The 25614-nt window shown below is 42.2% G+C and overlaps 4 protein-coding genes across 5 annotated transcripts in view; 2 read left to right on the top strand and 2 right to left on the bottom strand.

The window, feature by feature from the left end:
* Positions 1-1479, top strand: part of mink1 (misshapen-like kinase 1) — a 32769-nt gene extending 31290 nt beyond the window's left edge. The window contains exon 32 of the mRNA XM_046410053.1: positions 8-1479. The gene's annotated coding sequence lies outside the window, so the exon portion shown is untranslated. The remainder of the gene's footprint in view (positions 1-7) is intronic.
* On the bottom strand, positions 1225-10157 carry gnb2 (guanine nucleotide binding protein (G protein), beta polypeptide 2). 2 transcript variants are annotated; one of them, XM_046410068.1, is made up of 10 exons: positions 9464-10157; positions 7750-7829; positions 7621-7659; positions 7056-7162; positions 6398-6461; positions 6019-6181; positions 5043-5109; positions 4751-4952; positions 3015-3231; positions 1225-2358 (listed from the first exon to the last, which is right to left on the bottom strand). In XM_046410068.1, the coding sequence occupies exons 2-10, from the start codon at positions 7804-7806 to the stop codon at positions 2252-2254; spliced, it is 1023 nt and encodes a 340-aa protein (XP_046266024.1). In that variant the 5' UTR covers positions 7807-7829; positions 9464-10157; the 3' UTR covers positions 1225-2251. The 2 variants fall into 2 exon arrangements, with proteins under 2 accessions (XP_046266024.1, XP_046266025.1); XM_046410069.1 differs by lacking the exon at positions 9464-10157 and adding an exon at positions 8204-9444.
* An 810-nt stretch (positions 10158-10967) lies between these two features.
* slc12a9 (solute carrier family 12 member 9) lies at positions 10968-19526 on the top strand. Its single transcript, XM_046410064.1, has 14 exons — positions 10968-11279; positions 13153-13386; positions 13497-13631; positions 13731-13868; positions 13990-14292; positions 14447-14554; positions 14814-14925; positions 15020-15177; positions 15254-15336; positions 15831-15955; positions 16440-16632; positions 16719-16893; positions 17623-17769; positions 17873-19526. The coding sequence occupies exons 2-14, from the start codon at positions 13182-13184 to the stop codon at positions 18700-18702; spliced, it is 2712 nt and encodes a 903-aa protein (XP_046266020.1). The 5' UTR covers positions 10968-11279; positions 13153-13181; the 3' UTR covers positions 18703-19526.
* A 48-nt stretch (positions 19527-19574) lies between these two features.
* Positions 19575-25587, bottom strand: hsd20b2 (hydroxysteroid (20-beta) dehydrogenase 2). Its single transcript, XM_046410070.1, has 11 exons — positions 25335-25587; positions 24287-24333; positions 24006-24081; positions 23810-23920; positions 23238-23305; positions 23078-23122; positions 22950-22984; positions 22469-22550; positions 21941-22006; positions 20510-20659; positions 19575-20418 (listed from the first exon to the last, which is right to left on the bottom strand). The coding sequence occupies exons 1-11, from the start codon at positions 25483-25485 to the stop codon at positions 20287-20289; spliced, it is 963 nt and encodes a 320-aa protein (XP_046266026.1). The 5' UTR covers positions 25486-25587; the 3' UTR covers positions 19575-20286.
* Positions 25588-25614: the final 27 nt, after the last annotated feature.

Consider the following 25614-nt stretch of genomic DNA (forward strand, 5'->3'; position numbering starts at 1 on the left):
TTTACAGTTGGTTTAGCAAAGCTGGACTTTTCCTGCTGTGATGACATGCGGGCACCAGTCTTCCAAAGAACGCCAAAGTTGTAATTTGTCCTTCCCTAATAGGTGCAGTAAAGGTAAAAGGACAGTAAAGGAAATGTGAAATGTAGTGTGTACACGCCCTTACAGTCCTGAAAAGAATCCAGTCAGGCAGGACAATTAAAATTACCTGTGCATTTATGGTCTATCACAGTATGACAGTGAACATGTTTATGACAGTGTTTGACCACATGATGGAGCTATAATCTCTTTGTCCCCATCACTGAATGACACTGCTTTAAAGACTAATTTAAACCAAGTCACAGTTTTCACTTTGCAGGAAAGGAAGTTCAGTTTTCACTGGTTTGTCATTAAATTTATTAAATTAAATCCATATTTTGGAATAAATCTTTCATCATCATTTTATGAACCTGAGATGCAGACTGAGCTGCACCCCCTGGTGGCTGAAGGCAAGAACACTTCAGTCCTTCAAAAAAACTAAAATCTCTGTGGGAAACATTGAAGTTTAATTAAAATCAGCACATTAGGGAAAACATAAAGTGAGGTACTTTTACTTCAATTATTATTTTTTTATCATTGAGTAACAATTGGAAACGAGATCAAATAACTGTGAACTGAATATAGATTACTACAGATTACTACTTATCAGACAAGATAATTGGTTCATGCTCTGGGTGTGTTTCCGGATTCAAACTTTTTTGCTGAATTTCTTATAGTCATTCTATTGTGATGGTTTGAAATAGGATATATAATTTTTAGTTTTTGTCAAGGACAACCTTTGTTCAGTGTTCATACCAAACTTGGTTCGGGTGTTTTATGTGGATTGTTTTGTGGCACTATTTGTCAGAACACACTGTCACTGATGGGCCTTAATCAGACAGCATTAAGTAAATTCTTAACCGTTTAAACATTAGTCACAAAGTAGAATTTCATTTGATGAGACTCTTAAAAGCAACCCTCTCCTTGAAGATGTTTCCAGTGAATGTAAAATAACAAATTAGACTTTGTGCTGAAATGTACCAGGGCTTTTCATGGCTAAAACTATACCATTTCAGATTTTACAGTATAGGTCAGTGTACGTGCTGCCATTCAGTATCGGAGCAGACATTTTGTCAAGCCATACACCAGGATAAATAAAATGTTCCATCATCTTGCAAATGGTGCTTTGAGAAAAGAAACCACAATCACTGGCAGGAGAGGCTATTATTTATTAATATGTACAATTATACCATCGTAATGTCCAGATAATACATTGACAGGGTCAAAGTATGAATACTGGCTCCTGCTTTATTAGGATGTGTCTTATAATGCTTTTGTATTTTAACCACCTTCTGAATCTCTTTTATTCTTTGTTAATTTATCAATATTCTCTATTAATAATCCTTAAAGTGTATCTGAGGCACACAGGGAGAACATGAATAAAATAAGTGTAAAAAAAAAAAACTGAATAAAACCAAAAGTTAGCTGATGAACTGTACTGTATGTGGGGTACTTGTCTATAAAAACAGTGACTGCATGATGTTTTGAGCCTGATGGAAATATGAGCTGATATTTTCCTTGGATTTTGTCGATCATCGGCCCGTCCTGTCTGTCAGTGGTTAAATGTTTCTCTGTATTAATGGTGTCACGTGACTCTTCTACAGCCACTCTTCCTTCACATTAGCATCGCTGAGATACGTGTGGTACCAAGACAAAAATAGTACAGAAAAATTTGTCTGAAGTGCATTTTGGACTTCATTGTAAACAAAGACAGAATTGTCCAATAACACCTTCTCCCCTGTTTAACTTGAGGAGCAGTGTGTGAGTGTGTGTGTGTGTGTGTGTGTGTGTGTGTGTTAGACGTGTTAAAAGCCTTCAGGTAATAGTGGTATTTGTGTTTTATTTGAGCAACTCAAGATCTAACTGTATTTGGTCACATTTTTACATTTTACAGATCGTGTGTGTGTGTGTGTGTGTGCGTGTGTGTGTTGCTGCAGTGCACTTAAATCATCTGTAAGTAGTGTGGGTATGTATTCAGGTCTTGTCCTGCATACAGTGTGTGTTTGTATTTGTGTAAACTCATACATAAGTCATATATATTATGTACAGCACAATGTTGCAGTTTGTCTGTTGAATCTTACATACAGTGAATACAGGGTGCAAACTGTGGCCCAAGATGGGAGCGGTGTCTGTCAAGTGTGTGTGTGTGTGTGTGTGTGTGTGGTAGGTGCTTGGTTCAGTTCCAGATCTTAAGGAAGCTATCCCAGGAGCCGGTGGACACCGCCATGCCGTCATCCGTCACGCCCAGACAGCTCACACGATTGTCATGACCGGCCAGGACTCCTGCAGGAGCGACGAGGACAAACAAAAGAGCACTTGTTACAATCAAATGTTTTGCTCTTCACACTGTGGAAAAAAAAAACTGTTTAAAAAAACAAACAGAGCACAACGTCCTAGTGTTTACTACTGCATACAACTTGCAAAATGCAGCTTGAGATGTGTAAACTCACTGGTAAGTCTTTCATAGAGCTCTGTTTCTCCAGATTTAAATTATATGTTTGCCATTACAAATCACAATTTTTGTGCTTACCAGACAGATGTTGTTTCAGAACTCTGGAAAAGCATTACTGTGATTATTTTTGTCTTTCTCTTGAGACAGTGTGTTTGACTCCTAACAGTTTCCTTTGCAACTATGACATTCACATTATTATTAGTATTACATTTTCAGTGTTAATGCTAACTCATTTTTGTGCCCTAATTAAGGGTTTTAAATTTGGTTTCTTCCTACTCTAAAACTTAAAGGAACAGTTGAGACATTTTTGTATCACTTCCACCTTTGGCAGTTCGCATACCTTTAACAAGGTATATTAGTCACTACATTGGGTATTCAAATTAAACTTTATGTCTGGTTCAGATTTTGAGTTGTGTGTAAGAAAATCAGACTTCAGGTTGAACCTATGACAACACACAAGTGCCACTCTGTGCCCCGTTTCACCCACCTGCTCTGTCTCCCTTCATGGCGTCCCAGATGTTGCAGTTAAAGTCATCGTAACCAGCCAGCAGCAGACGGCCCGAGCGTGAGAAAGCCACTGAAGTGATGCCACAGATGATGTTGTCATGGCAGTAGAGGCTGAGCTCCTGGTCTGCACGCAGGTCAAACAGCCTGCAGGTGGCGTCGTCAGAGCCTGTGGCGAACGCGCTGCCATTGGGAAAGAACTGAGGAGGAGCACAGGAAGGTGGATGAGGAGCAGGAAGGGTGGTTCCCGCATTGAAAAATATAGCTACAGGGAGATGCTCCTCAAAGATGGCAGACAGATCCTAACAGAGTACAATTAATATGATTAATATGTGTTTTCATTGGCTGCACATGCAATCTCTGCTCTTGAACTGAATCTGATCAGTCTGAGAGCCAATCACTGTGTCACACTGTCAGATATCCTGTGTGGTGCACCAGCCCAGACTCCACCTGGAGATTGTCTCAGCTGGAGTCTAGACTGATGCAGGATGTTCGGATATGGTGTTAATTGATAATCTTTTTAATCCTCTAGCGTGCTCCCTGTTTAAATCCCTCCCAAAGCTGGAGACAAGACGGCATGTGCCGTGACTGAGACAAATCCCGAAGCTGCTCTGGTGACAGTGTATTAGACAGTGCATGGGGGGAGGGGCAGTTTAGATGACAGTTTGGTTGATAATAATCCCAATTATTTTGAAATGTAAATTCTCATAGTATTTAACATTATAATTCTAAGAATCACTATAATCAACGGTTTCTCTTCTGTTTTGTTCTGTTCTGATTACAGACCATGTTTTGATATTGTTGTTTTTTTAATTCATTTTCTGCTGAGTTCTGATGTGTCTTCTTTGCTTTATTATCCACTTTGTGGCTAAATTGGAGGTTTCTTCACTGCTTAGCAATGGCAACTATAAAGATACTCAGCTATACTTAGGATATTTACTAATGTATGTAGCATACAGTATTTTTTTTAGTTATGCTGAAGTCTCTTAGTGAGATACTGTAGATTATTATATTGCTGTTACTGTACACACTTATTTCAGAATTGCTGACAAACACTCCAGTATTGTATTTTTCATAATCTTGAGGGACTTGTAGTTTCTAGTATGGTCTCTAGTACATAAACAGTGAATTCTACACTTCCTTGTTGCAGCTTGTGGGGGCAGCCTAGAGATTGGAGTAGCGCCTTGTGATCGGAAGGTTGCCGGTTCGATTCCCCAACCGGCCTGAGAGGAAAAATTTGGGTGTGGTGGGGTAATTAATGAGAAAAATGCTCCCACCTCCCTCCTTTAGCTTGCTAATGTGCAATTGAGCAAGGCACTTAACCCTCCAGTTTGCTCCCTGGGCGCTTGATAGTGGCAGCCCACTGCTCCTGTGTGTTGCATGTGTGTTCAACTAAGGGTGGGTTAAATACAGAAGACAAATTCAGTGTGTGTATGTAAAAATATATATTCTGCCAATAGTGATTCTGAACTCTAATTAATTCTCAGTAACATCTTCCATCTCTAATCTCTAAGGCCAACCTGAGATATTTTTTCCAAGACTCAACAAAGCTCCTTGAGAGCTTCCAAAGAAAATATGCAGCTGTCAGCACTTCACTAAGCTGCTCATAATGCGTAAGAATCAATGAAGAGACCCTTTAAACTGTTGTCAATATAATAATAAAACAGTATGAATGAATACGTGTATCTGACTACTTGTAGTTGCCCCGAGCATACTCACACAGATGGCGTTGATGTCTGACTCGTGGCCTGTGAAGGTCTGCCGGCACATGCTGTCCCTAATGTCCCACAGTTTGACAGAGGCATCGCAGGCTCCTGACACAAAGGTGCGGAGGTCGGGCGACAGGGACAGACTCATGACGTCCCCCGTGTGGCCAGAGAAAACCGTGGTCTGTTGGCTCGTCTCGATGTCCCACAGGGCACTGAGGCAGAGAGCGCAGAGTAAAGACACAAGCCAGCTCAGGGAAACGTGTTTGCACATGTACGCGTGTGTCTGGATCTCTGCGGCTCACCATGTGGTGTCTCCTGAACTCGTGATGATTTGATTGTCATCAATGAAACGGCAACATGACAGGTAACCTGAGAGGACACAAAGCACAGGTGCTGAGCTGCTGTTGTGGACGAAGGATGACACTCACATATTAAAAGGTGACACATGCAAAATGATGAGATCTCTGCTTAGAGTAGATGATAGGAGACTGACATTATTAGTATCTACAGTAACTCAATAAGCACAGTGTAGGAATACACAGAATGCACAAAGCATTAGCGCAAGAGTGGAGAGCAATTTCCTGCATTTATATACATCATCTGCACTCATCATCAATATAGTAAATAACAATTTATGATGGAAATGGTTATCACATTTTCTGTTGTGCCTTTTCTATCTTTCATTAATGGTCAATTCATCAATAAAGTAGGGTGGATTCATGTAGCTTGACGAGCAAAATATTTTACCAAGCACTCTCTGCTGCTTGTAAAGCTTATTGCAGGCGTTAATGAAAGATTACTCAGAGTTACTCTCGTCTGGATTTTAACAGCTGAACACAATAGGATGCTGTTTGAAGGCATTTTAGGATAAAAATCAAACTAAAGCTGAGGTGAGGCGAAGAGAACATAACCTGTTTAAATTACACCCTTGCATTAGAGACATCTTAACCAACTGGTAGATTGTAAATGTCATGTGTTTGTAAAAAGTTACATAAATAAACCCATTTTGTGTCATTTCACAAAAGGCGTTAAATCTAATAATGTACAGCAGCCACACTGTCACACATCTCGCATGCGGGAGTTGATGTCTTCGCTCATTAAGATGTGTTGCCCTGTGATTAATTAACCATGTAAATGAAATCTTCACTGTTTAGGGGTTTGGGAGTGGAGCTTTCCCCGCGAGGCAGGGGACTAGTGCACGCTTGTCTGAAATGTCTCATCAGTTTGACTCAGTGGAAGACTCAAACAGAAGTGGTTCAATGTGCGTTGTTTCCTCACCTGTATGGCCAGGTAGTTCCCTGCTGACCCTCACGTTGCCCTCACGAGTCTTCAAGCAGTAGATGGAGCAGATGTTGTCGAGGCCTCCGCAGGCGACGTAATTCCCAGAGGGAGCATACGCACAGGTCATCACCCAGGAGGAGCGCAGAGGGATGGCATGTATCTATCATGCAAGAGCATAACAATTGGTTAGTATTAACACTGAAAATCTAATGCTAATGCTGCTGTAAATGTCACAAAAAGTCATAGTTGTAAAGGAAGCAGTTATGAGTGAACTACACTCCTTTACTTCACTTTTACTTCCAGTTCGGACAGAAGCCAAGTGTGACTATTTCTCCAGCTGATGAACTGAGGAGAAGAATTTTTTAGCTGACTTTACCTTGTTAGTGGTGTAACTGTCCCAGACGATCAGTTTTCCATCCTGAGAGGCGCTAACCAGAAGCCTACAGAGAGAAACATTCAAACATTTCATGCCTCATATCTATGGATGGACATTCATTTAGGTTTACTGTTCATTTTGTGATATATTCACACTGTCAGGCATAGATATGGGTCTTTATCTATGCTGTTGACTTTCGTCCTTTTTGAGTCTGTAATTCTGAACCTAAAACTCCTGCCAGCACCATGTCCTCCAAACCTGCTTTAAAAGGGGGCACCTCTGGATGCTTTGGCTCTGTGCTCTTAAAAAGTCAGCGAGGTCAGCAGTTCTTTGTGAGGCTGTAGGCTACTTAGGCAGAGCGATCAATTGAGCTACATGCTAAATGACACCACTGTGCTAACACATTCACAAAGGCAATGCCAACATGCCTCTAGTTTAGTCAAGTTTATCACAAATTATGTGTGTGTTTGATTTCTTTTTGATCAGTGAGTATAGATGTGTATGCAGCCAAATCACCCAGTCGGCCCGTTCAAAATGTTCCCCTTCCACTGAGCCACTTCAGGGGAGATGGTAATGGTAGATTTTAGTGAGCACAGGACCAGGGCAGTCAAATGCTTCAACCAATCAATATGAAAAGTTTGGTGTAGTACAGACTCACCGTGAGTCTGAACCCCAGTGCATGGCGTAGATCTTAGCGAGGTGGCCCCGGAGGGTGCGTCTCGTCCTCATCTGAATCCTCCCCACAGGATCCAGACCAGCTGTTATCTAGGCCAGTAGGGAGGGGTTAATCAAAGTTCTGTTCGCTCTAATGAAATTGGTTGGAAGTTTATTGGCAGTTTCAGTAAAGTTTCTTGATATTGTAACAATATGACAGCTAAGGCAAAAAAATAGCACAGCAATAGTTAATATTTCATGGCAAATTCGATGATTCAGATAAATTTACATGTGAATATTTATAAGTGTAAAACAATAAAGTAATGTACAAAGCACAATACTTTATCCAGAGCAGGGGCACCAGCTTTATACTTCTGATCACGTCAGTGAAAACTGGGTATAAAACATAAAAAAGGTCTTAAAATCCTGTCAGGTTTCTTTCATGAGCTTATTATCCATCCTGATGATCACCAAACCAATGGTAACCTCCAGAATCAAGCACCTCCTCCCCACCCAAACATAAATTATAGCTATATATTTTACCACCTGGGACATTCAGTGGCACATACCTGTGTCAGCGTTGAGTCCCCACATGCTTTCCTGGCATCCTGATGGACAAAAAAAGCCATTACACAACAGGTAAGTATATCAGTATTATCATAAAGATGAAAACAGAGCTACAAAAATATGTGACTTACTCTTATCTGGTTCCTAAGCTGCTCTGCCTCCTGACGAAGCTGCTCCAGCTCACTCATTCTGGATTTGTCCGAGCCGTCACCTGTCCAAATATCAGACTCTGATTTACATAAAGTATGACTATACATGAAGTATTAGTGCAGCACACTGGGATGAACATAGTTTCATGCTTTCATAATCCGGTAAACCAGGAATCTACTTTCATCCAAAATTAATCAATTAAGTAAAATAATTTGCTTAAAATACTGTTTGTCCCAGAATTTGGAGCAAAATAATAAAATAAACACCCAATTTAATCTCTAAGGTTTACCAAACCCACACTGTGAGAAAAAAAACCTTGTAATCTGTTTATGGCTGCGCAACCATGCCAGGTTTAACTGACGGGAAGGATCTGTAACAACTAAACTGCTCTCAAGCAGCCATCTGAGGCTGCACTGTTCCTAAAAGATAACGTACCAGGTATACATGTCCAAGACTGGCAGAAGACGGATCATTTAGCTACAGGCCAACTGAGGTCATACACACACACACACATGCATTAGCCTGCTTCACATCACACTTTCAGCAGGAAGCTGCATTTCCTGTTCCTGATAGACAGTAACATATTCAAACAGCCTCCCAAACAGGGAGGTTCTATTTGCATTTGTGAGCCAATTCAGAACCACAGTAAATACGCTCCTGAGAAAACATGCACAGAGTGCATGCTGCACAGGAAGAGCGTTTAGCTACAGTAGGTCACAGTTCCCTGGAGGGACCTGCGACCAGATGGATCACACGCAGCACTAATGGAAGCCAAAATGGGTGCATCATGGGTCTCAGTCTCCTGGCACAGCTGCTCATTTAGCCAATGAGGAGGAGGAATCCTGGGGAAGGGGGTGGATAATGCATCAGAGATCGGTTCTGAATGGGTCCAGCCACATGCTAAGGTGTATGTTCTTGTTGCCTGTGACCATCAACCGGAGAAATGAAGTCATGCCAGTGGAAAGGGAGGAGAAAAGTGTCATCATACAGACTCCACCTGCACCGATGCACGGCCTGGTCACAGACAAGAGGCTACCTCCTTCATATTTAGAAGTAAAATAACGCATTTTCTCGGTGGCTGAACACTGGAGGGCGTGTACTGCCCCTTGAGAGCACATTTCCTGACATAAGCTGACAGAAATTGATAAAGAACATGATGCCAAGTGAGACTGGACCCACCCCTTTGGATGCACATCTGATGTGCGAGTACACCAACACGGGTATGGCTACATCTGCAACTGGAGGAGAGTGCAGAGCCAGCACAGCCCAGTGCATGTCAGAGGAACTGTGAGGGTCTGTTCACTCCCTGGTCAAGTCATGCAGGCCTGGGCTCGGAGGGGCTCCTGGAGCTCCGCACTCAAACAAAAGCCGCAGTGAAGAAAAGCAGGAGACACAAGCCACATTCAAAGATCTAGGATGTACTTCGTAAGGATTATATATCAGTGTCTGCAGCACTCACAGCTACCTCGTGTTTTCAGATAGGAAGGCAGGCCTCACGAATGCAGGCTACATCACCTATTGATCAGCACAAAGTGGCTGATGGAGGCCTTGGCCGCATCTTGTTTCAGGTGGATGTAGCTAGATTCACTAGATCGAAATGCTGCCATGAATTGGCTGCACATCATCACCCTGCCATCTTCCGCTCAATAGGCTGGCCTACAGCGGCTGTCACAGTGTTTGATAATGGGCGGCTACCTGTTAATTCTCCCGATGGTTCTGCCGCTTTTTCCCCCCTGCCGTCAAAAAAGACAAACTGAAAGTAACGTCTCCAAAATCCCACGGTGGATTGAACTAAGGCTCTTTTTCACGCATTAAAAAAAAAAGAGATACGGAGGAGATCCACTTAAAGATCCGTTAATCACGATTAGGCTGCTTTCAAATCCCTCAGCAAACAGGCAAACCAAGCAGGGCTACACAAATTTCCATTTCTTTGCTTTAGTGGAGCACCCGACCAAAAAAAAAGAGATGAAATCTGCTGCCGCCGACGTTTCCTCTCCGGGATCTTTTTCCTCCCTTTTTCACGCACGACAAGTCAACAAAAACATATCTGTCCAGCACGACGTAAACACAACAACACAATTCGCCACAGCATCAAGGGCTGTCCATTAAACGCCGTTCAGTCCGTTTTACTCCGATTTTGCTTCTCGTGACGTTACACTCGTTTCCTTCCTCTCTGTGGTTTCCTCCTCCCTCTGCCGACGCTTCATCAGGACAACCGCCTGTGAGTCAACAGTGAATTACTGAGGAAATTCTGCAAATGCCTCATAAAAATAAGAAGATTTTAAAAAAAGAAGAAAGAAAGAAAGAAATCAAGCCATAAAATAGATTGGCTGTGTTTGGTTTTCTTCCAGTGCTAAGAGGCGGCCCCCTCGGTCAGTTATCCACACGGCTCCTGTTTTTTTTTTTTTTTTTTTTTTCTTCTTTCCTGAATATCATCATTCAGAAACAGGCTGCCTGATCACGCGGTGAGAGCTTCAACCACACCCATATCTTAAATACCATTAAATCCCATGACCCCCCTCTGATCAGACCACTCTGCAGGTTGAAGGTCCTTTTCTCACACGGGTATGCCCCATCAGTGTTATCTGTTCAGAGGGAGATCATCTGTGCTCAAGGCAGGGACTCTCCAAGTGAAATGTTTTTATTTATTCCATTTCATGCTTTGCAGGGTGCGACGCAATGAGGGAAGTATGTGAAAGCGTGACAGACAAATGCTTACCCTGTCTACTATGTTCAGACATTTCCCTGAACAAGACGCCAGAACAAGTTGAATTGATGGGTTTGGAGCTGGTCCACTACAGAGACTGACACTCCCCACCACCAACACAGACACAAACACACTTTAAATCTGAGTTTATAATTAAGCTCAGTGAAATTAGTTGACATCTCAGTCCTGCAGCATCATGATCCCCTCAGCTTGTATGGATGTCTTTTTTTGTTGTTGTTTGCAGCAGTGACCCCTAGTGGTGGGGAATGTCACTACAGTCCAGCCCCCAGTGCTTCGTTACAGCAGATGCCCATAAACAGCCTGTGTGTGTATTACAGGTGCACATCAGTGCATACAACTAGTAAACAACTTTATGTGCACTTACATGAAGTTTTTCTCATAGATCATATGTGAAGTTTGACTTGTCCCGTAAATACGGGGCGTGGTAATTTTGGACAAGCACCACCTTACTCGTGTTTGTGGTGTGTTTGCCCTCCCCTTTTGGCAGTCACATGGGTGGTTTCTATTCGCTCGTGACATTTTTGAACAAATAACAGGGCAACGAGGCGTGCCATGGCTGCCTCGTTGTTATTGGGCAGCACATCTGTAACAGCATCCAACTCCCGGGACAGCTCAGCCGTGTCCACCGGCCTGCTGCGGTTACATATCACTGTCCACTTCGCATCTGCCCCGGGACATAATTTGCCAGAGACATACCGCTGAGACACGCAGAGACAGCAGACTCGGTGAACCACAAAAGCAAGGGGTTCTGAAGCAGGAAGTGGGTGGAACTGGTTCGGTGGGGTAAGTCTGACTGTCCTCGGTGTTTCGGGGGTACATATCAGGGTGTAAAGCTAAACATCCTGCATGCTGCTATCTGAATGGCACCGTGCAGGAGCACTTCAGACCGGGTGCGTTGCCTTATGACAACCGGGCGAGCCGTCGGCGCGACAACTTCCAGACCGAGACCCTCAAAACGTAAACAGGCATTTACCCAAGACGCTACATGCATACCGTGTTTCCAACCCTTTTTGCCTCTCAAAAGACGTAAAGTTTTTTTTATGCCGCAGTTGCGCCACCCTCATCTCTACGCATGTGTGACGAAAACGGTGATTTATTTTGGTAACCGGCTTGTTTCTAAAGTAGGGTCCGCGGACCTTGAGGAGGCCTTTTCAGTGTCAGAAATATCAGCATCACTAACAGCATCCTGTAAAGCGCGATCGTGAGGCTAAGTGTCACTTTCGGTATCAGATAGGTCACGAAAGAGGCACTATTGAACTAAACTACAGTAAACGCATCGCGGTATGTACTCAGATCTTAGTGTGTGTTCAACTTCCCTGTTATGACCACTGACAAGTCGTCTCACCGTGATGTCTCAGTGTATTTTACTGAAGACTAACACATGTCGTGCAACTATATTAAAAGTAACCTGATTTTAAAGGATTTTAGTAGTGGGTAGAAATATATCACACAGGAAACATACTGTACTTAAAACTGTCAGATTGGGCTGCACCAGCAGTGATATTGTGGTCACTATTACATGAGGTAAAGAACACAAGCAAATTCTCACATCTGAGAACCAGTGAGTTTCAGGCATTTATGAAGCAATTATCAAATAAGATGCTGATTCATTCTCTTATCAGTTAATTGCCTAATTGGGACTCTGCTGTCAAAATAATGTGAAAATCTTACACAGAAAAGCAGAAGTTACTGGGTGTAATCCCTATAAGCGTTGTCTGTTCATGTCCCTTCATGCTTTGTTGTGTAAACCCTCTGTCTTAGTTCGGGTTTCCCATCATGTGATTCTTGCGGATGATCTAATAAGTGGGGGTTGTTGTTGAGGCTACAGCCTCGGTGATGAAAATTGCCTCGTGGCGAAAGAATGACAACGGTGAATGTGAGAGACCAAAAACAACCAAGGTCGCCTGTGCTCAGAGGACCATGCCCGTGCTGCTCAGCTGCCTGTGTGCTCTTTGGTGGGAGTTGCATGTAAAAAGAGACAAGCAGCCGTGAATCAGCTGACTGCAAATACCAACATGAGGTGTGAGCAGCAGCAGCATTCATTAGTGAGTCACGAACTTCAATCACCTCTCCGGTGAAATTTTAGTGCTTGATCTTTTTCTGTAGATGTGTAGGGAAAAAAAAGAGCCATCTTCTCTGCTGTGAGGAGGCTGCAAAGGAGATAAAGTGACGACTGTGGAAAAAAGTATCAGAACAGTTCAAATGAATCACCCTGCACTGTAGGATCAGGTGACCGAGTGGTGCCTGCGTGCCGGTGAACTGAATCTGACTCATGAAAGTAAACAGTTTGTTTATCTGATGCTGGAAGCGCAAGGCAACGTATGACATGTGCTTCTGTGCACATGATGAGGTTCATTTTCAGGAAGTGCCACACAGGGTTGAAGCCAGTATTGTTTTGTTAAAAATATCGGCAAAAAATATTCATCTGTGATCTTTTTTCCGTGAGAAAGACAAGATATTGATGAGCTGGAAGCAGATCTTTGATAATAAATAAAAACTGACATCATATTCTCCATTAGCAATAAATGGTGTCAGAGGAGAAAATGTTTAGCACAGATTGGGCACGAAGACTTGGATAAAAATGGACTGTGAGCGAAGAGATGCGTTTGCCTGTGGCTCTGTTTGAAACCTGTTCTCACTGATTTCTTTTTCACAGGGCAAGCGGAAAGACGTCTCTCACCAATCATGTCAAACGAGCGCACCCCTCTGATCACCTCAGGGGTATGTGGTCTGACTGTGACTGCAGCCGCATGCGGCACCGAGTCGGAGGCCACCCCTGAATCCGGCCATGGGACTCCGAGTAAAGAGCCTCGAAAACTAAACACTTTTTTTGGGGTGATGGTGCCCACCATCCTCTCCATGTTCAGCATCATACTGTTCCTGAGAACAGGTGAGTGAAGAGGTTGGAAAACTAAAAGCTGTTTTGGTTTGCTGACAGTGGATGTGTGTATGAATCGCTTACAGTACGAGTCATTAATGCTGATGTGGTCTCTCTCACAGGCTTTGTGGTGGGTCACGCAGGACTGTTACAGGGTCTTTTAATGCTGATTGTAGCCTACACCATCGTATCTCTCACAATACTCTCCATCTGTGCCATTTCCACCAACGGTGCCATACAAGGAGGTGGAGCCTACTGTATCCTCAGAGACCAAACAAATGTTTAAAAATGCTTTTTTGAGTGTCACACTTTCACTCATTTCAGCTGAAACATCGACCTTAACAAAATGTGGCTAGACATGATAAGTCGGTCCCTGGGTCCTGAGTTTGGAGGAAGCATTGGTTTGATGTTTTTCCTGGCCAAAGTGTGTGCATGTGGAGAGTATGTCCTTGGTCTCGTGGAGGCGATACTCGACATATTTGGCTCTGATCCTGGTAAGTTTCTGAAGATGTTCTGTTTCACTTACGTATTTTCTTAGCTAACTAAACTATTTCGTTTTGTACACTTTTGTACATTTGTACACACTATTTTTCTGTCTGTTTCCCTTTGTTATAGAGTCATCTGAGTCCGGGGGAGTTCATGTGCTTCCTCAGGGCTACTGGTACACAGTGCTGTACTCCTCAGTAGTCCTCCTGCTGTGTCTAATTGTGTGTCTGGTAGGCGCCCACATCTACTCCCGCACCGCCTTCGTCATCCTGCTGGTGATCACTGTCTCCTTGCTGTCCATCTTCATCAGTTCAGTGGCGGTCAAGCCTCGTGATTTTGTCATCACCCACCAGGGACCTGGTAATCAGACTGTCCGCTTCAACGCCAGCTACACGGGCTTCAGTGCCAACACTCTGAGGAACAACCTGGGCTGTGAGTGTCGTGAGGCGAGAGGCTGATCGCAGTGAAGATGTGAAAGTGATGTTCATGAGCAAAGCTACATGTCATGTATAAATGTAGAAGAAATACATCTAAATATATTTATGTATATATATATCACTGTTGTTCCTCATTTTCCTCGTTGCAGCTGGTTATGCTTTGGACTACAGCACCAACTCTGTCATGTCTTTTGCCACCGTGTTTGCCGTCATGTTCACCAGCTGCACTGGCATCATGGCGGGAGCCAACATGTCAGGTTAAAGCTTGTTGTCTTACTTGTACAATCACATTGCAGTGAACCAATAAGTTTTAAGTAATTTTTCATCAAGAATTTGGATTCAGATCTTTAATCTCTTTTTGCATTATGGCATCACTACTTTATTGTTATGTTATGTGCATGTCATTATGCAGAATGAATGCAAACAGGAGATGTGCTTAAACACACATTGATCAAATCATACACAGAAACATGAAACACACACTGATGTTTGTTCTTACTCCACATGTCCCTGAAGGCGAGCTGAAGACTCCGAGTGTTTCCATCCCCAAAGGCACCATCATAGCCGTCTTTTACACTTTCACAGTCTACGTCCTCCTCTTCATCTTGATCAGCGCGACTTGCGACAGGTCTGAAATGCTTCATGGCTCACACTCTTGTTTGAAATCAAAAGACAGTCAATCAACAGTCGAATAAGCAACTGAAGTTGTTCTTTCTCTTTAGAACCCTGTTGATTGAAGATTATGGGTTCCTTCAGAAGATAAACATCTGGCCTCCATTCGTCACCATTGGAATATACTGCGCCTCTCTGTCAGCGGCCATGTGCGCTATGATTGGAGCGTCCCGTATCCTCCACGCTCTCGCCCTGGATCAACTCTTTGGTGAGGCTTGTGAAGTTTTTGCTCATCACTTTGTGTGCAGAGCTGTTTTTTTTAGAGACTTTTGTTCTCCTCACAGGTTTGCCCTTAGCACCAGCTGCCATCACATCAAGCTCGGGGAATCCGTGGGTGGCAGTCCTGTACACCTGGGCTCTGGCACAGGTGAGCGGAGTTTCTGTAATGTGCGGTTGTGTGTTTCTGGTGTGATATAGTGACCAAGTAATGACCTGGTGAACCTGGTGAGCCCCGTTATAAATAACATCCTGGGTAAAGCAGAGGGCAGGAAGAGATCTTCATCTCACAAGAGATAAACCTGAATTATAACAGTTATTGCATCCTGTCTGTTTTTCCTTTAACCTGTGAAGGAATGTCTTTGAAGCTCCAAACAAAGAACCAGAGACACATCAGAAAGTATAAAATGGGATGAAGTCTTCAACCAGTGGGGCACAACTCTGAACTGCTTGCTGCCGTGTGTTTCTGTGTGTCACCTCCTCTCTATAGAGCTTAAAACATTTGGTGCATGCTATCTTCCGGATTTCTTGTGTTTTCCTTTGCTTAACTCACTACAGGCAGAAATGAAATTGCGCTTGAAGTTGTAATACTGGAATTACAACAAGGGTCCTGAGGTTGGGATTTGTGCTGTGTTTGTGTTCCAGTGTGTCGTGTTTGCAGGCCAGCTCAATGCCATAGCAAGTTTGGTGACTGTTTTCTACTTGCTTGCCTACGCTGCGGTTGACCTGGCCTGTCTGGCTCTTGAGTGGGCGTCGGCTCCAAATTTCAGGTAATAAAAGTTCGATAGCTATTACCTCAAAAATTTTTACTGACCTCTTTCAGCATGTAGGCATTGCAAACATATTTTTCAACAGCCTGTAATTGAATACAACATTGAAGTCAAAGTGAAAGTGCAAAAAGACCCCCCTGTCAAAGTAAAATGTCACAGTTGAAATGTTGCCTGCGTGTTTTAGGCTTCCAGTGCTGAAGTGCGTGTCTCTTATTCATAACTGAGTGTGGCTCAGGAAGCAAGACGTCTAGCATCTAAAACTGCGTAAGATAGTTAAACATGTATTCTTTTAGTGTTACGGGCTCAAAAAAGTGAGATTTGAGAGCTGAAAGTTTTAGCAGTAGTCCTCAGCATCATACAGATTAACCCTGTCAGGCTCACTTGGCTGTATTACTGTCAGTTTTACTGTCAGATGTTTTATGGGACAGTAAAAGCGATATTCTCTCCAGTTCTGCTATTCATGTGTCTCTGTGTGTTTTAACAGGCCGACCTTTCAGCTCTTCTCCTGGCACACCTGCCTGCTGGGGATCCTGAGTTGTTTAGTGATGATGTTCGTCATCAACCCCGTGTACTCCTCAGGCAGCATCGTCCTCCTGTTACTGCTGCTGCTTTTCCTCCACTACAGATCACCCACCAGCAGCTGGGGCTACATAAGCCAGGCTCTCATTTTCCATCAGGTAGGCTGCAGAGATCCACACACACACAGTCAGTCAGTCAGTCAGTCATGCAGTTTGTCAACTCCACTCTCTCCCTTCTGGTTTAGGTGCGTAAATATCTGTTGATGTTGGATGTGAGGAAAGACCATGTGAAGTTCTGGAGGCCGCAGGTGTTGTTAATGGTGGCCAACCCTCGTTCCTCGTGTCAGCTCATCCTGTTTGTCAACCAGCTGAAGAAGGGAGGGCTGTTTGTGCTGGGTCACGTGCAGCTGGGAGATCTGGGTAATTCTTTGTGGATGGTCTGTGATGGCCTAACAGTATTAAGTTATTCTTATCTCTGAATCATTTTCCTCTGTGGTTTCACCCCACTGCTGAACTCTTGTTTACCTGAAATCCACAGGCACCATCATGGAAGGTTACCTGTAGGGCTTTCACTTTCCATCTGCTGTTTCTGTTGCATTATTAATGCAAGGATATGTGCTCTCTGAACCACTTTGCCATCAGATGAGAGTTTAATTCAGACAAATGTTTAACTCCTAGATTTTTTTGATTAATAGACACACATCATTTCCAAACTATAAATACTTTTATTGTGTGACACACCCCAAGAATACAGGAAGCAAAGATTATTTATTTGCAGTAGTGGGAAGTAACTAGTACAATTACAAAATACAAAGAAAGTCAATTTAACTTTTTCCTTCACTACATTTGTTTGACACCTGTACTTACTTTTCAGATTAAAATGTAGGTGTATTTTAAAAAAAACAAACACACAAAATAATTGTAAAAAGAAAGTTTAAATCAGTAGTGCTCTAACCTAGATTTAACTATCTGAGCATAGTCTAGTAAATGAATACAAATACGTGTAGCTGGTTAAATTTTTCTTCTGTCTCACCCTGTGAAACTACTGTAACTATATGGTGACACCCAAGGTAGCTTACCATCCTCCCAGACCCTTATTGCTTTTCATATCTATGCAGTAAATTTATTTCTGCGTTTGCTGTCTTGTAGATACCCTGCCTTCTGACCCGGTCCAGCAGCAGTACAACTTCTGGTTGAGTCTGGTTGATAAACTCGGGGTGAAGGCCTTCGTAGACCTGACGCTGTCTCACTCCGTCAGACAGGGAACACAGCATCTGCTGCGCATCACGGGCCTAGGTGAGCTCTGAGTTCTCCTATCTCTGTTCACATGCACGCATTCAGTATGGATGATGATGTTGCTTTATCTGCACTCGGTGACTTTTGTGCTTCCCTCTACAAGGCGGCATGAAGCCAAACATGCTGGTCCTGGGTTTCTATGACAGCTGCACTCCTGAGGATTTCTTCCTACAAGATACCGCTTTCTGTGACTCCTCAGTGGGACAAAGCACTGAGGGTGAGTATAATTTTGGGGTTGATCTGCCTTCGTTACAGGCCCATTTCCCTCCTGTCCGAGATGTTGAGAGCCCACGATGGCTGTCACCAGAGGAGTATGTAGGGATCATTTCTGACACCATTAAAATGAACAAGAACGTCTGCCTCGCTCGCTATTTCTTCCAGTTAGAGGGGGAGGGTAAAGACAGCAAGGTCGACGGGTCAGAGCGGACTATAGATGTCTGGCCTCTAAACTTGTTCCAGCCAGGCAGCAGTGATTATCAGGATGTGTGCAGCCTCTTTCTGCTGCAGATGGCCTGTGTGCTCAACATGTCCAACAAGTGGCGCCATGCAAGAATGAGAATCTTCCTGAACGTGGAGACTGAGTCCAGTGACCAGGGCTGGGTGGTAAACGAAGAGACGTTTCGAGAGTTGCTGAGGAAGCTGAGAATCAGAGCGTCGATAAAGATTGTGCCGTGGGACACAGTGGTGCGGCACCACGCTCATTTGGAAGAGGAACCAGCGCAAATTTTGTCCGAGGACTTCCTGTCGGCGGTGAACTGCATGTTGATGGAGCACAGCTCGCAAGCTGCTGTTCGCTTCCTGTATTTGCCGCGACCTCCTTCTCATCACAGCCAGTCACAGCAGTACTTGGCTGAGGTGGAAGCAGTGACCAATAGTTTAGGGCCAACGCTCCTGATTCACGGTGTCACCCCTGTCACATGCACTGAGCTTTGAGCCTGTGCACCCCTGTTCATGTTGTAGCATTCAATACTGTACATGCAGCAAGTATAAACTCTGGTTACATGTAAAATTAACACATAATTTAATGAACAGCAGACGCTGAGGTGAAATATGTAGGAGCAGTTACTATGCTTTCCTCTAACGCAGCTTATGTTGTTTTACTGAAGCTTAGAAAAGGACCACAGCCATGTGTGTTTTTAAAATATTCCTCAAGAGGTTTTTGCATTCAAGTTGGATGTTTTCCTGGTTTCATACATTTTAACTGGCTCAAGCCAAGAGATGGAGGAATGCTAATGTCCGCAGGTGTGATTTATGTTGGTATAACCTCTTGTTTGCCTTAGCTTTAGGTCTGTCTTTTGACTAAAGACAGAAATCAGAATGTGTCAAAGACTCCTCGGAACAAAAACACAATTTGTTTTGAGCAGTACGGGTTCTCTAGGGAGTTGATTATAGAAAGGTGTATATATAATTATAATTTCAGGGATGAAATGATGAATTTGTGGTGTTTTGGGGTAACACCAACCATGGTAGGATCTCATTTTGCTGGTTAAGGTTGTTTTTTTTAATTAACTGTCTTTCTGCTGTTTGCTTTTTCAACATTTTTACATCTCTGCTGGTTACTGGACCAAAGCGATCCAATGACTTTTTTGTTTCTGACCTGAACAGATTCATGTTTTCCATGCACTTTTGCAAACATAATTTCTTTTGCTGTCAACTGTGTATCGCTAGTCTTCACAAAGGGAACCGTTTTGTACATTTGACCTCAAACAGCATTTGTCGCTGTTGTGTGTTCTAAATTAAAAAATGTCTTGCATGTGTGCGCTTTGTGATACAGACTGTCAAAAATACAACAAAAAGAGTTGCGCTGGTGGTTACTTTGGAGGTCCATCTTTATCCAGTAAGGACCAGGACCATGGAAACCAGAGCAAGTTGTAACATTTTTACAACAATTAATTTACCGTTATTTACAAAACATGGAATAAAAATGTTAGTGCAATTTTGTCAATGTGTAGATTTACAGTGTTGGATCACTTACATGCACCTTTGAACAAAACACAAGGTGGGAAGTTACTGAAAAAGCCATTTGCATGGCTTGGCTTCATACTTAGGGCTTGCTCCATCCAGAGTTGTGGTCAGTGGTCAATGAAAAAAGCCTTAAAGGACTGACACTTGTATACTAATGATCTGTAGTTGTACACATTAAACTGCTGTTAATCACAGGAGTAAGTATATGCCAAATATACTGTGTGCTGTTATCTTTGAAAATGTAATATTGTAAAATCAACAGGAAATCTGTATTTAAAAGATAATGCAATACAAACAGAGATTGTGTCTGATTTTGTCAAGTGAATGTAAATGTCCGCTATGCTCCTCTGCACACTTAAAAAATCTAGTCGGTATGGTTGTTGAACATTGTGCGCTCCACAGATAAATAAAAACTAAATTCAGGAAGTGAGAATACAGCAGTTTACAGTATTAGTGCACTGAATCATCCTGTAGTGAATTTGCTATAATGCCTACGCTCAGCTTAAGAGTCACAATTTTATCTCCGTCCTCCGTGCAGGTGCATGCACACAACTACTCCTCCTTTTCACTGAGCTTCTCCTTTTCCCTGCACGCTCTGCTGACTTGTGCCCGGCTTTGTAGCTTTCTGATGAGGACAGAGGACGTACGAAGCCAGTCCGGCAGGAGTATTGTTAGTGCCATGCTCTGTACGATGGAAAGAGAAGGAGAGGTGTTAAGATGATGCAGTGCTTGGCAGTTTGAACGTGATCATACAGCAGTTTGTCATCTTTCTGACCTGGAGCGCGTGGGACAGACAGCCGCTGGTGTAGCTGGAGTGACCCACAGTGTTCAAGGCCTCCCGGGCAAACCCTGAAGCACTCTTCACAAAGCAGTTGACTGTTATGTTTTTTGTCATGTTGGTGGACACCAGAAAAGGGGTGACACACTGGGGAATGAAGCAGTTAGACAGGCTGAACTTTTTCACATGAGCAAAAGTGATTTGCAAATTGAGAAAAGGTACAGAGGGTGAAGACACATCTTTGATTCAGTTCCACATGCAGCAAACTCGAAAAGAGGAAGATAACCTGAGTGTGAGCAGCTGGAGGCAAAGGTTCATTTTATTAGCTGGATGTTCAACCAATAGAAACACTGTTCTGGTTAGTCTTTGGCTGCACACATGGTAACCTCAAATGTAGCTTGAATGTTTTATTTTTGCTTCTTTTCCAGCAGTATAGAAAGCTCAAAGAAGAAAAATAAACAAGGGCTTTTGGGCATTCAGATTGATGAGGGTTGATCTTAGTCTTGTGCATATGTTCTTCTGATATTGTAGTTGTTACTTGAGGTGGATAAAAAGTCACATTCTCTGTTTTTATGGTCTGTAGTAACTCTAAAGGAAAGTAACTCCCGATTTCCACTGTGGCATTTCTAATGTATTTAAATCAAATCATGCTTGTACATCATTAGTGTTAATTCCTCACCTCTCTGTATCACTCAGCACTAGGTGTGTTTTGGTTTATTAAGGTGTTTGGCAGTGATCTTCTGTGAATTAGAGCTGAACCAATTAATTGCCCAGGCTTGTATATTGCCTGATTCGTTAATCAATTATATATTGTTACTGGCATAAATGCTGGATGCCACCAAGTAATAAGAAATTGCAGTAGAAACATATCAAAGACATGTTCATTTTGGAAATAGTATCTCAGTTTGTCCACCAGAGGGCACTGTTTGTTTTTCAGATGGAAAACGTACTGCGCAGTGCATCGCGGTCACAAACCGTGTAAATTGAAATGTGGCTGAGAATCAGGTATTAGTAAAACAACATGGGTGTGTTTTTTTTTTTTTTTGTTTGTTTGTTACTGAGTCTTAGTTACTGACAAACAGGTTAAAACAAAGAAACAAAAAGACAGTACCAGTAAGTTAAACATTTCAACTTACTTCCATTAATTTTCTAACATGTCAGTTTTTCTTTGTCCTACACTCTGTGCTATTCCTTCTTTGTTCATTACGCTGACATTCATCCTCAGAGAAAGCTTGAAACAGGCAGTTTTGTCTGTAACAGGTTAAGATTGTATCTTGTTCATAGGTTTTTTAGGGTTAACAGACAAAATTCATTTCATAATATGGTGATTTTTTTTTTTTTTTACAGTATTGTAGATCTCTCCAAGCTTCAATACATGTGACTGAGCTTTGCAATTTTTGAAATTCAGTTAAGTATCAAATATTTTACCTGCACAATAATTCCCTTCGACTTGTATTCAGCATGCAGACACTTAGAGAAATATATGACAAAAATCTGAAAAAAAAAAAAAAAAAAAGTCAAAGTCTCACAAACGAGCAGACCAGCTGAGTGTACAGCATGAATATGTGAATGTGATCTGGTGAGCAGTGGTGGAGGAATTACTACAATTGTTTCTTAACTCAAGTAAAAGCACTGTAAAAATGTGCAAGTCACAAGTAAAAGTCTTGCACTGAAAATGTTATTAAGTAAAAGTATGTACGTATAATCAGAAAAATGAAAAATGACTGAGAAGACTATCAAAATAGTTTCTGTCATGTACTTATTCATATGGTCTGCGTGCAAAACTCATACAAGATTTTGCTCTGAAATGTAGAGGAGTGAAAGTATAAAGTGAGCGCATGAGAGGAAAATTGAGTACAAGTACCTTAAATTTGTACTTGAGTACTTTGTTACATTCCACCACTGCTTGTTAGGTTTTATACATGTAAGTAACACAGTATGTGGATGAGAAACTACCTTTGTGGCAGAATACAGGGAAAGCAAAGGCTGTGGACGGATGCCCACTTCAGAGGAGATATTGATGATCAGTCCTGTCCCCCTAGGAAGGAGAAGACAAACATCCGTAAGTTCATCCTATATTCTCATTACTGTACACCCACCATTAATTTAATTTAATTATTTTTTAAATTTAAGTTGCTTTCTTAATCCCAAGCTGGGAAATTACTTCTCTGTCCATTACTGATTAAAACACACACATGCAACATGCAGTGAAACACACAGGAGCAGTGGGCTGCATCAGGCAGCTGGGGAGCATATATTGGGGGTTAAGTGCCTTGCTCAAGGGCACATTGGTGGGGACATTATTACTCCACCACACTCAAATTTTTCCTGCCTGTCCGGTAGGGGAATCGAACCAGCGTCCTTCCAATCACAAGCCACTTCTCCAACCTCTAGGCTGCGGCTCCCCCCTTAAACTTCTTGATGTTTGGGACATTACCTTTCAACCATGCCTGGAAGAACCAGTCTAGTCATCTGTGTGAAAGAAAAGATATTGTCGTCTTTGTTATGCAGCAAACATTAAAAGTATTGGCGCACAGTCATGAATACTCACAGATATCTTCTCACCTGAGGGACTGACAGCATGTTACAATTCACAATCTGAGTGATTTTCTGGTCAGAATAAACACACATGGGAAACTATGTGAGTTACAAATCAAGCGCGACTTCTAACAGCCTGAGTCAGTGCAAATAAAACATCCAGTGTATTGTCTTTAAAATATCGTACCTGTTCAGCATCTGGTATTTCCAGGAAATAGGCAAAATTATCAGAACACGTCATTCCTACATTGTTAACTGTGTGGATTATAAAGACACAAGCAAAAATCTTTGTCAGTAAGCATTTGTCTTATGTCAATCTTTAACTAATAATTTCCCCTGTTGGCTATTTGGCCTGTTATACATTTTGCATTGTTAATTGAGGCGAGGCTCAGCAGGAATAATCTTGTGTACATTAACTTAACTCAACTAGACTTCAAACACAAAAAAAACACATTTTCTGCTGAGAGCCAGATGGGAAGATTGTTACCAATGGTAAATGGAATTACATACAAGCAAAACACATACACAATGTTGAACTATTCCTTTAACTACACAGAAAGCCACCTTGAATTTGCCGCTGCTCACTGTTGTCATCGTTTAAACTCTCTGTGATTTAGTGATTTGTAGATCAGTCAGTGTTTTTCAGAAGAGTTGCTTACATGTTTGAAGCTCTTTTCCTGCAATGTTTTCTAAACTTATAAAGCATCTGAATAACTTTGTAATGCTTTTCCTCTGCTTTGTAACTGGTGGCCCCATTACCCAGAACTCCAATCTCCAGTCCCTGTAGTTCTTTGGCCACAGTAGGGTAGATACTGTGGCCTTCTGTGAAGTCCACTTGGATGGTGCGGGTCTGTCGTCCATACTGATCCTCTGAAGAAGACAAAGACAATTTTCTGGTGTTGTACAGGCAAAGAGCAGTGGCAGACCACACCAGCATTACATACAACTGACTTACCTATCTCTTTGGCAACCATCTGAAGTTTAACATCAGATCTGCTTACCAAAACAACATCCAGGCCTCTTCGTGCCAGCTTCATGCCAGGACATATGCAGGGCAGGCAGACAGACAAGTTTAGTGGCTTGCTCAACCATATCAAAAGTCTGCACTTGTACAATCGGAAACGGAAACTTTCAACCTAAAAACAGCTTCTCGGATATTAAGCAAAAGTTCTCACAAATTAAAATTTGGACTAAATAATGACAAGAAATTGTTGCATAAGGAAATTGCTGACTCACCTCAGTAGCGTAAGCTCTACCAATGCCAGATGTGGCACCAGTGACAACTGCACAAAGGAGAAAACACAGGCATGTCAGAGGAATCCATTTTACATTCCTTTATAATTATTAAAACTTACACTACGTACATTATGCCCAATCAGATCCTGACAGCTGCCCTGTTCTTATGCAAAACTGAAGGTTGAAAACTGAATATACCCACAAATATACTCACAATTATAAGCAGCCACCTTTGTAGTAACTTGTAGTCAGTATCTATTTTTTTTCCCTGCTATCAAAATATTACCATGAGAACTTTTGACACCGTGACAAATTATTTTACCAAGTTTTTCAGGCACTTCGGTTGCACAACACTTTTTTTCAGATTTCACTCACTTTGCACTTCTAAACTGTCCACTTTGTATAAAATGTTTCACACAATTCGGCAGAACTCTGCCATTCAGATTGCTGAAATGAAACTGGCCAAACTGAGCCCCAGGTACAAATATTAATTGTTAAATTGTCCAGTTTTAAACAAGAGCTAGGTCAGTGGTGAGCTGAGGTAAGAAAGATTAAGAAGATAAGCACAGGTGAAAGGAAAAGTACCAAGAAAGATTCCCTGCTATGTAGATAAGATCCTAATCAAACAGGAATCCATGACACTTCTTTGTCTGTGTGTACTGTGTACACAGAGTCCTAAGTGTGCTAAGTACAAAAAATGTACTTTAAATTAAACTTAAGTTGATGTGTATCTGCAGAGGACAGACATGTTTGCAGGCAATAAAAAAAAAATTAACCCTTCAAATACTAAAGTTAACAGGTTATCAAGTCCATTATCAAACTATCTCCCACAAAGAGGAAGTCTGGTTTGGGCAGCTGATGCAATTTTTTGAGAAAATCATCCACTTGTTTCAGAACTGCCTGTTCTCATTTGCACTTGGCCTTTCACACACATACACACAGACACTCACACATACACAGTGAAAGCTACATTACTTATAACCTTACAGTAGTAAACACCTCTACATGTCACTGTGCTATTAAACAGTCAAATTGTCTTTGGCATTACCTGCCCATTTCCCATAAGCCCTTATATCCACTTGCCAAAGCTCAGACAAAACAAACTGTCTGAATCCACACCAGCATCTCCAGGCAAGTTTGAGCAGGTGGAAGACAACAGTGAATCCCCCAGTGATGGCCAGTACGTCAGTGAATGACATTTTTGCAGCTGCAGAGCTCCTGAATGAATAGCATTCCCTTGTAGCACGATGGAGTAAGGTTTAAAAGGTGGTTAATCCTAATTTTATATTGGAGGAAATGAGAACTTTGTATGTACTGTGCTCCTCCCA

Source organism: Scatophagus argus, chromosome 14 (assembly GCF_020382885.2).
Source record: "Scatophagus argus isolate fScaArg1 chromosome 14, fScaArg1.pri, whole genome shotgun sequence".
NCBI lineage: Eukaryota > Metazoa > Chordata > Actinopteri > Scatophagidae > Scatophagus > Scatophagus argus.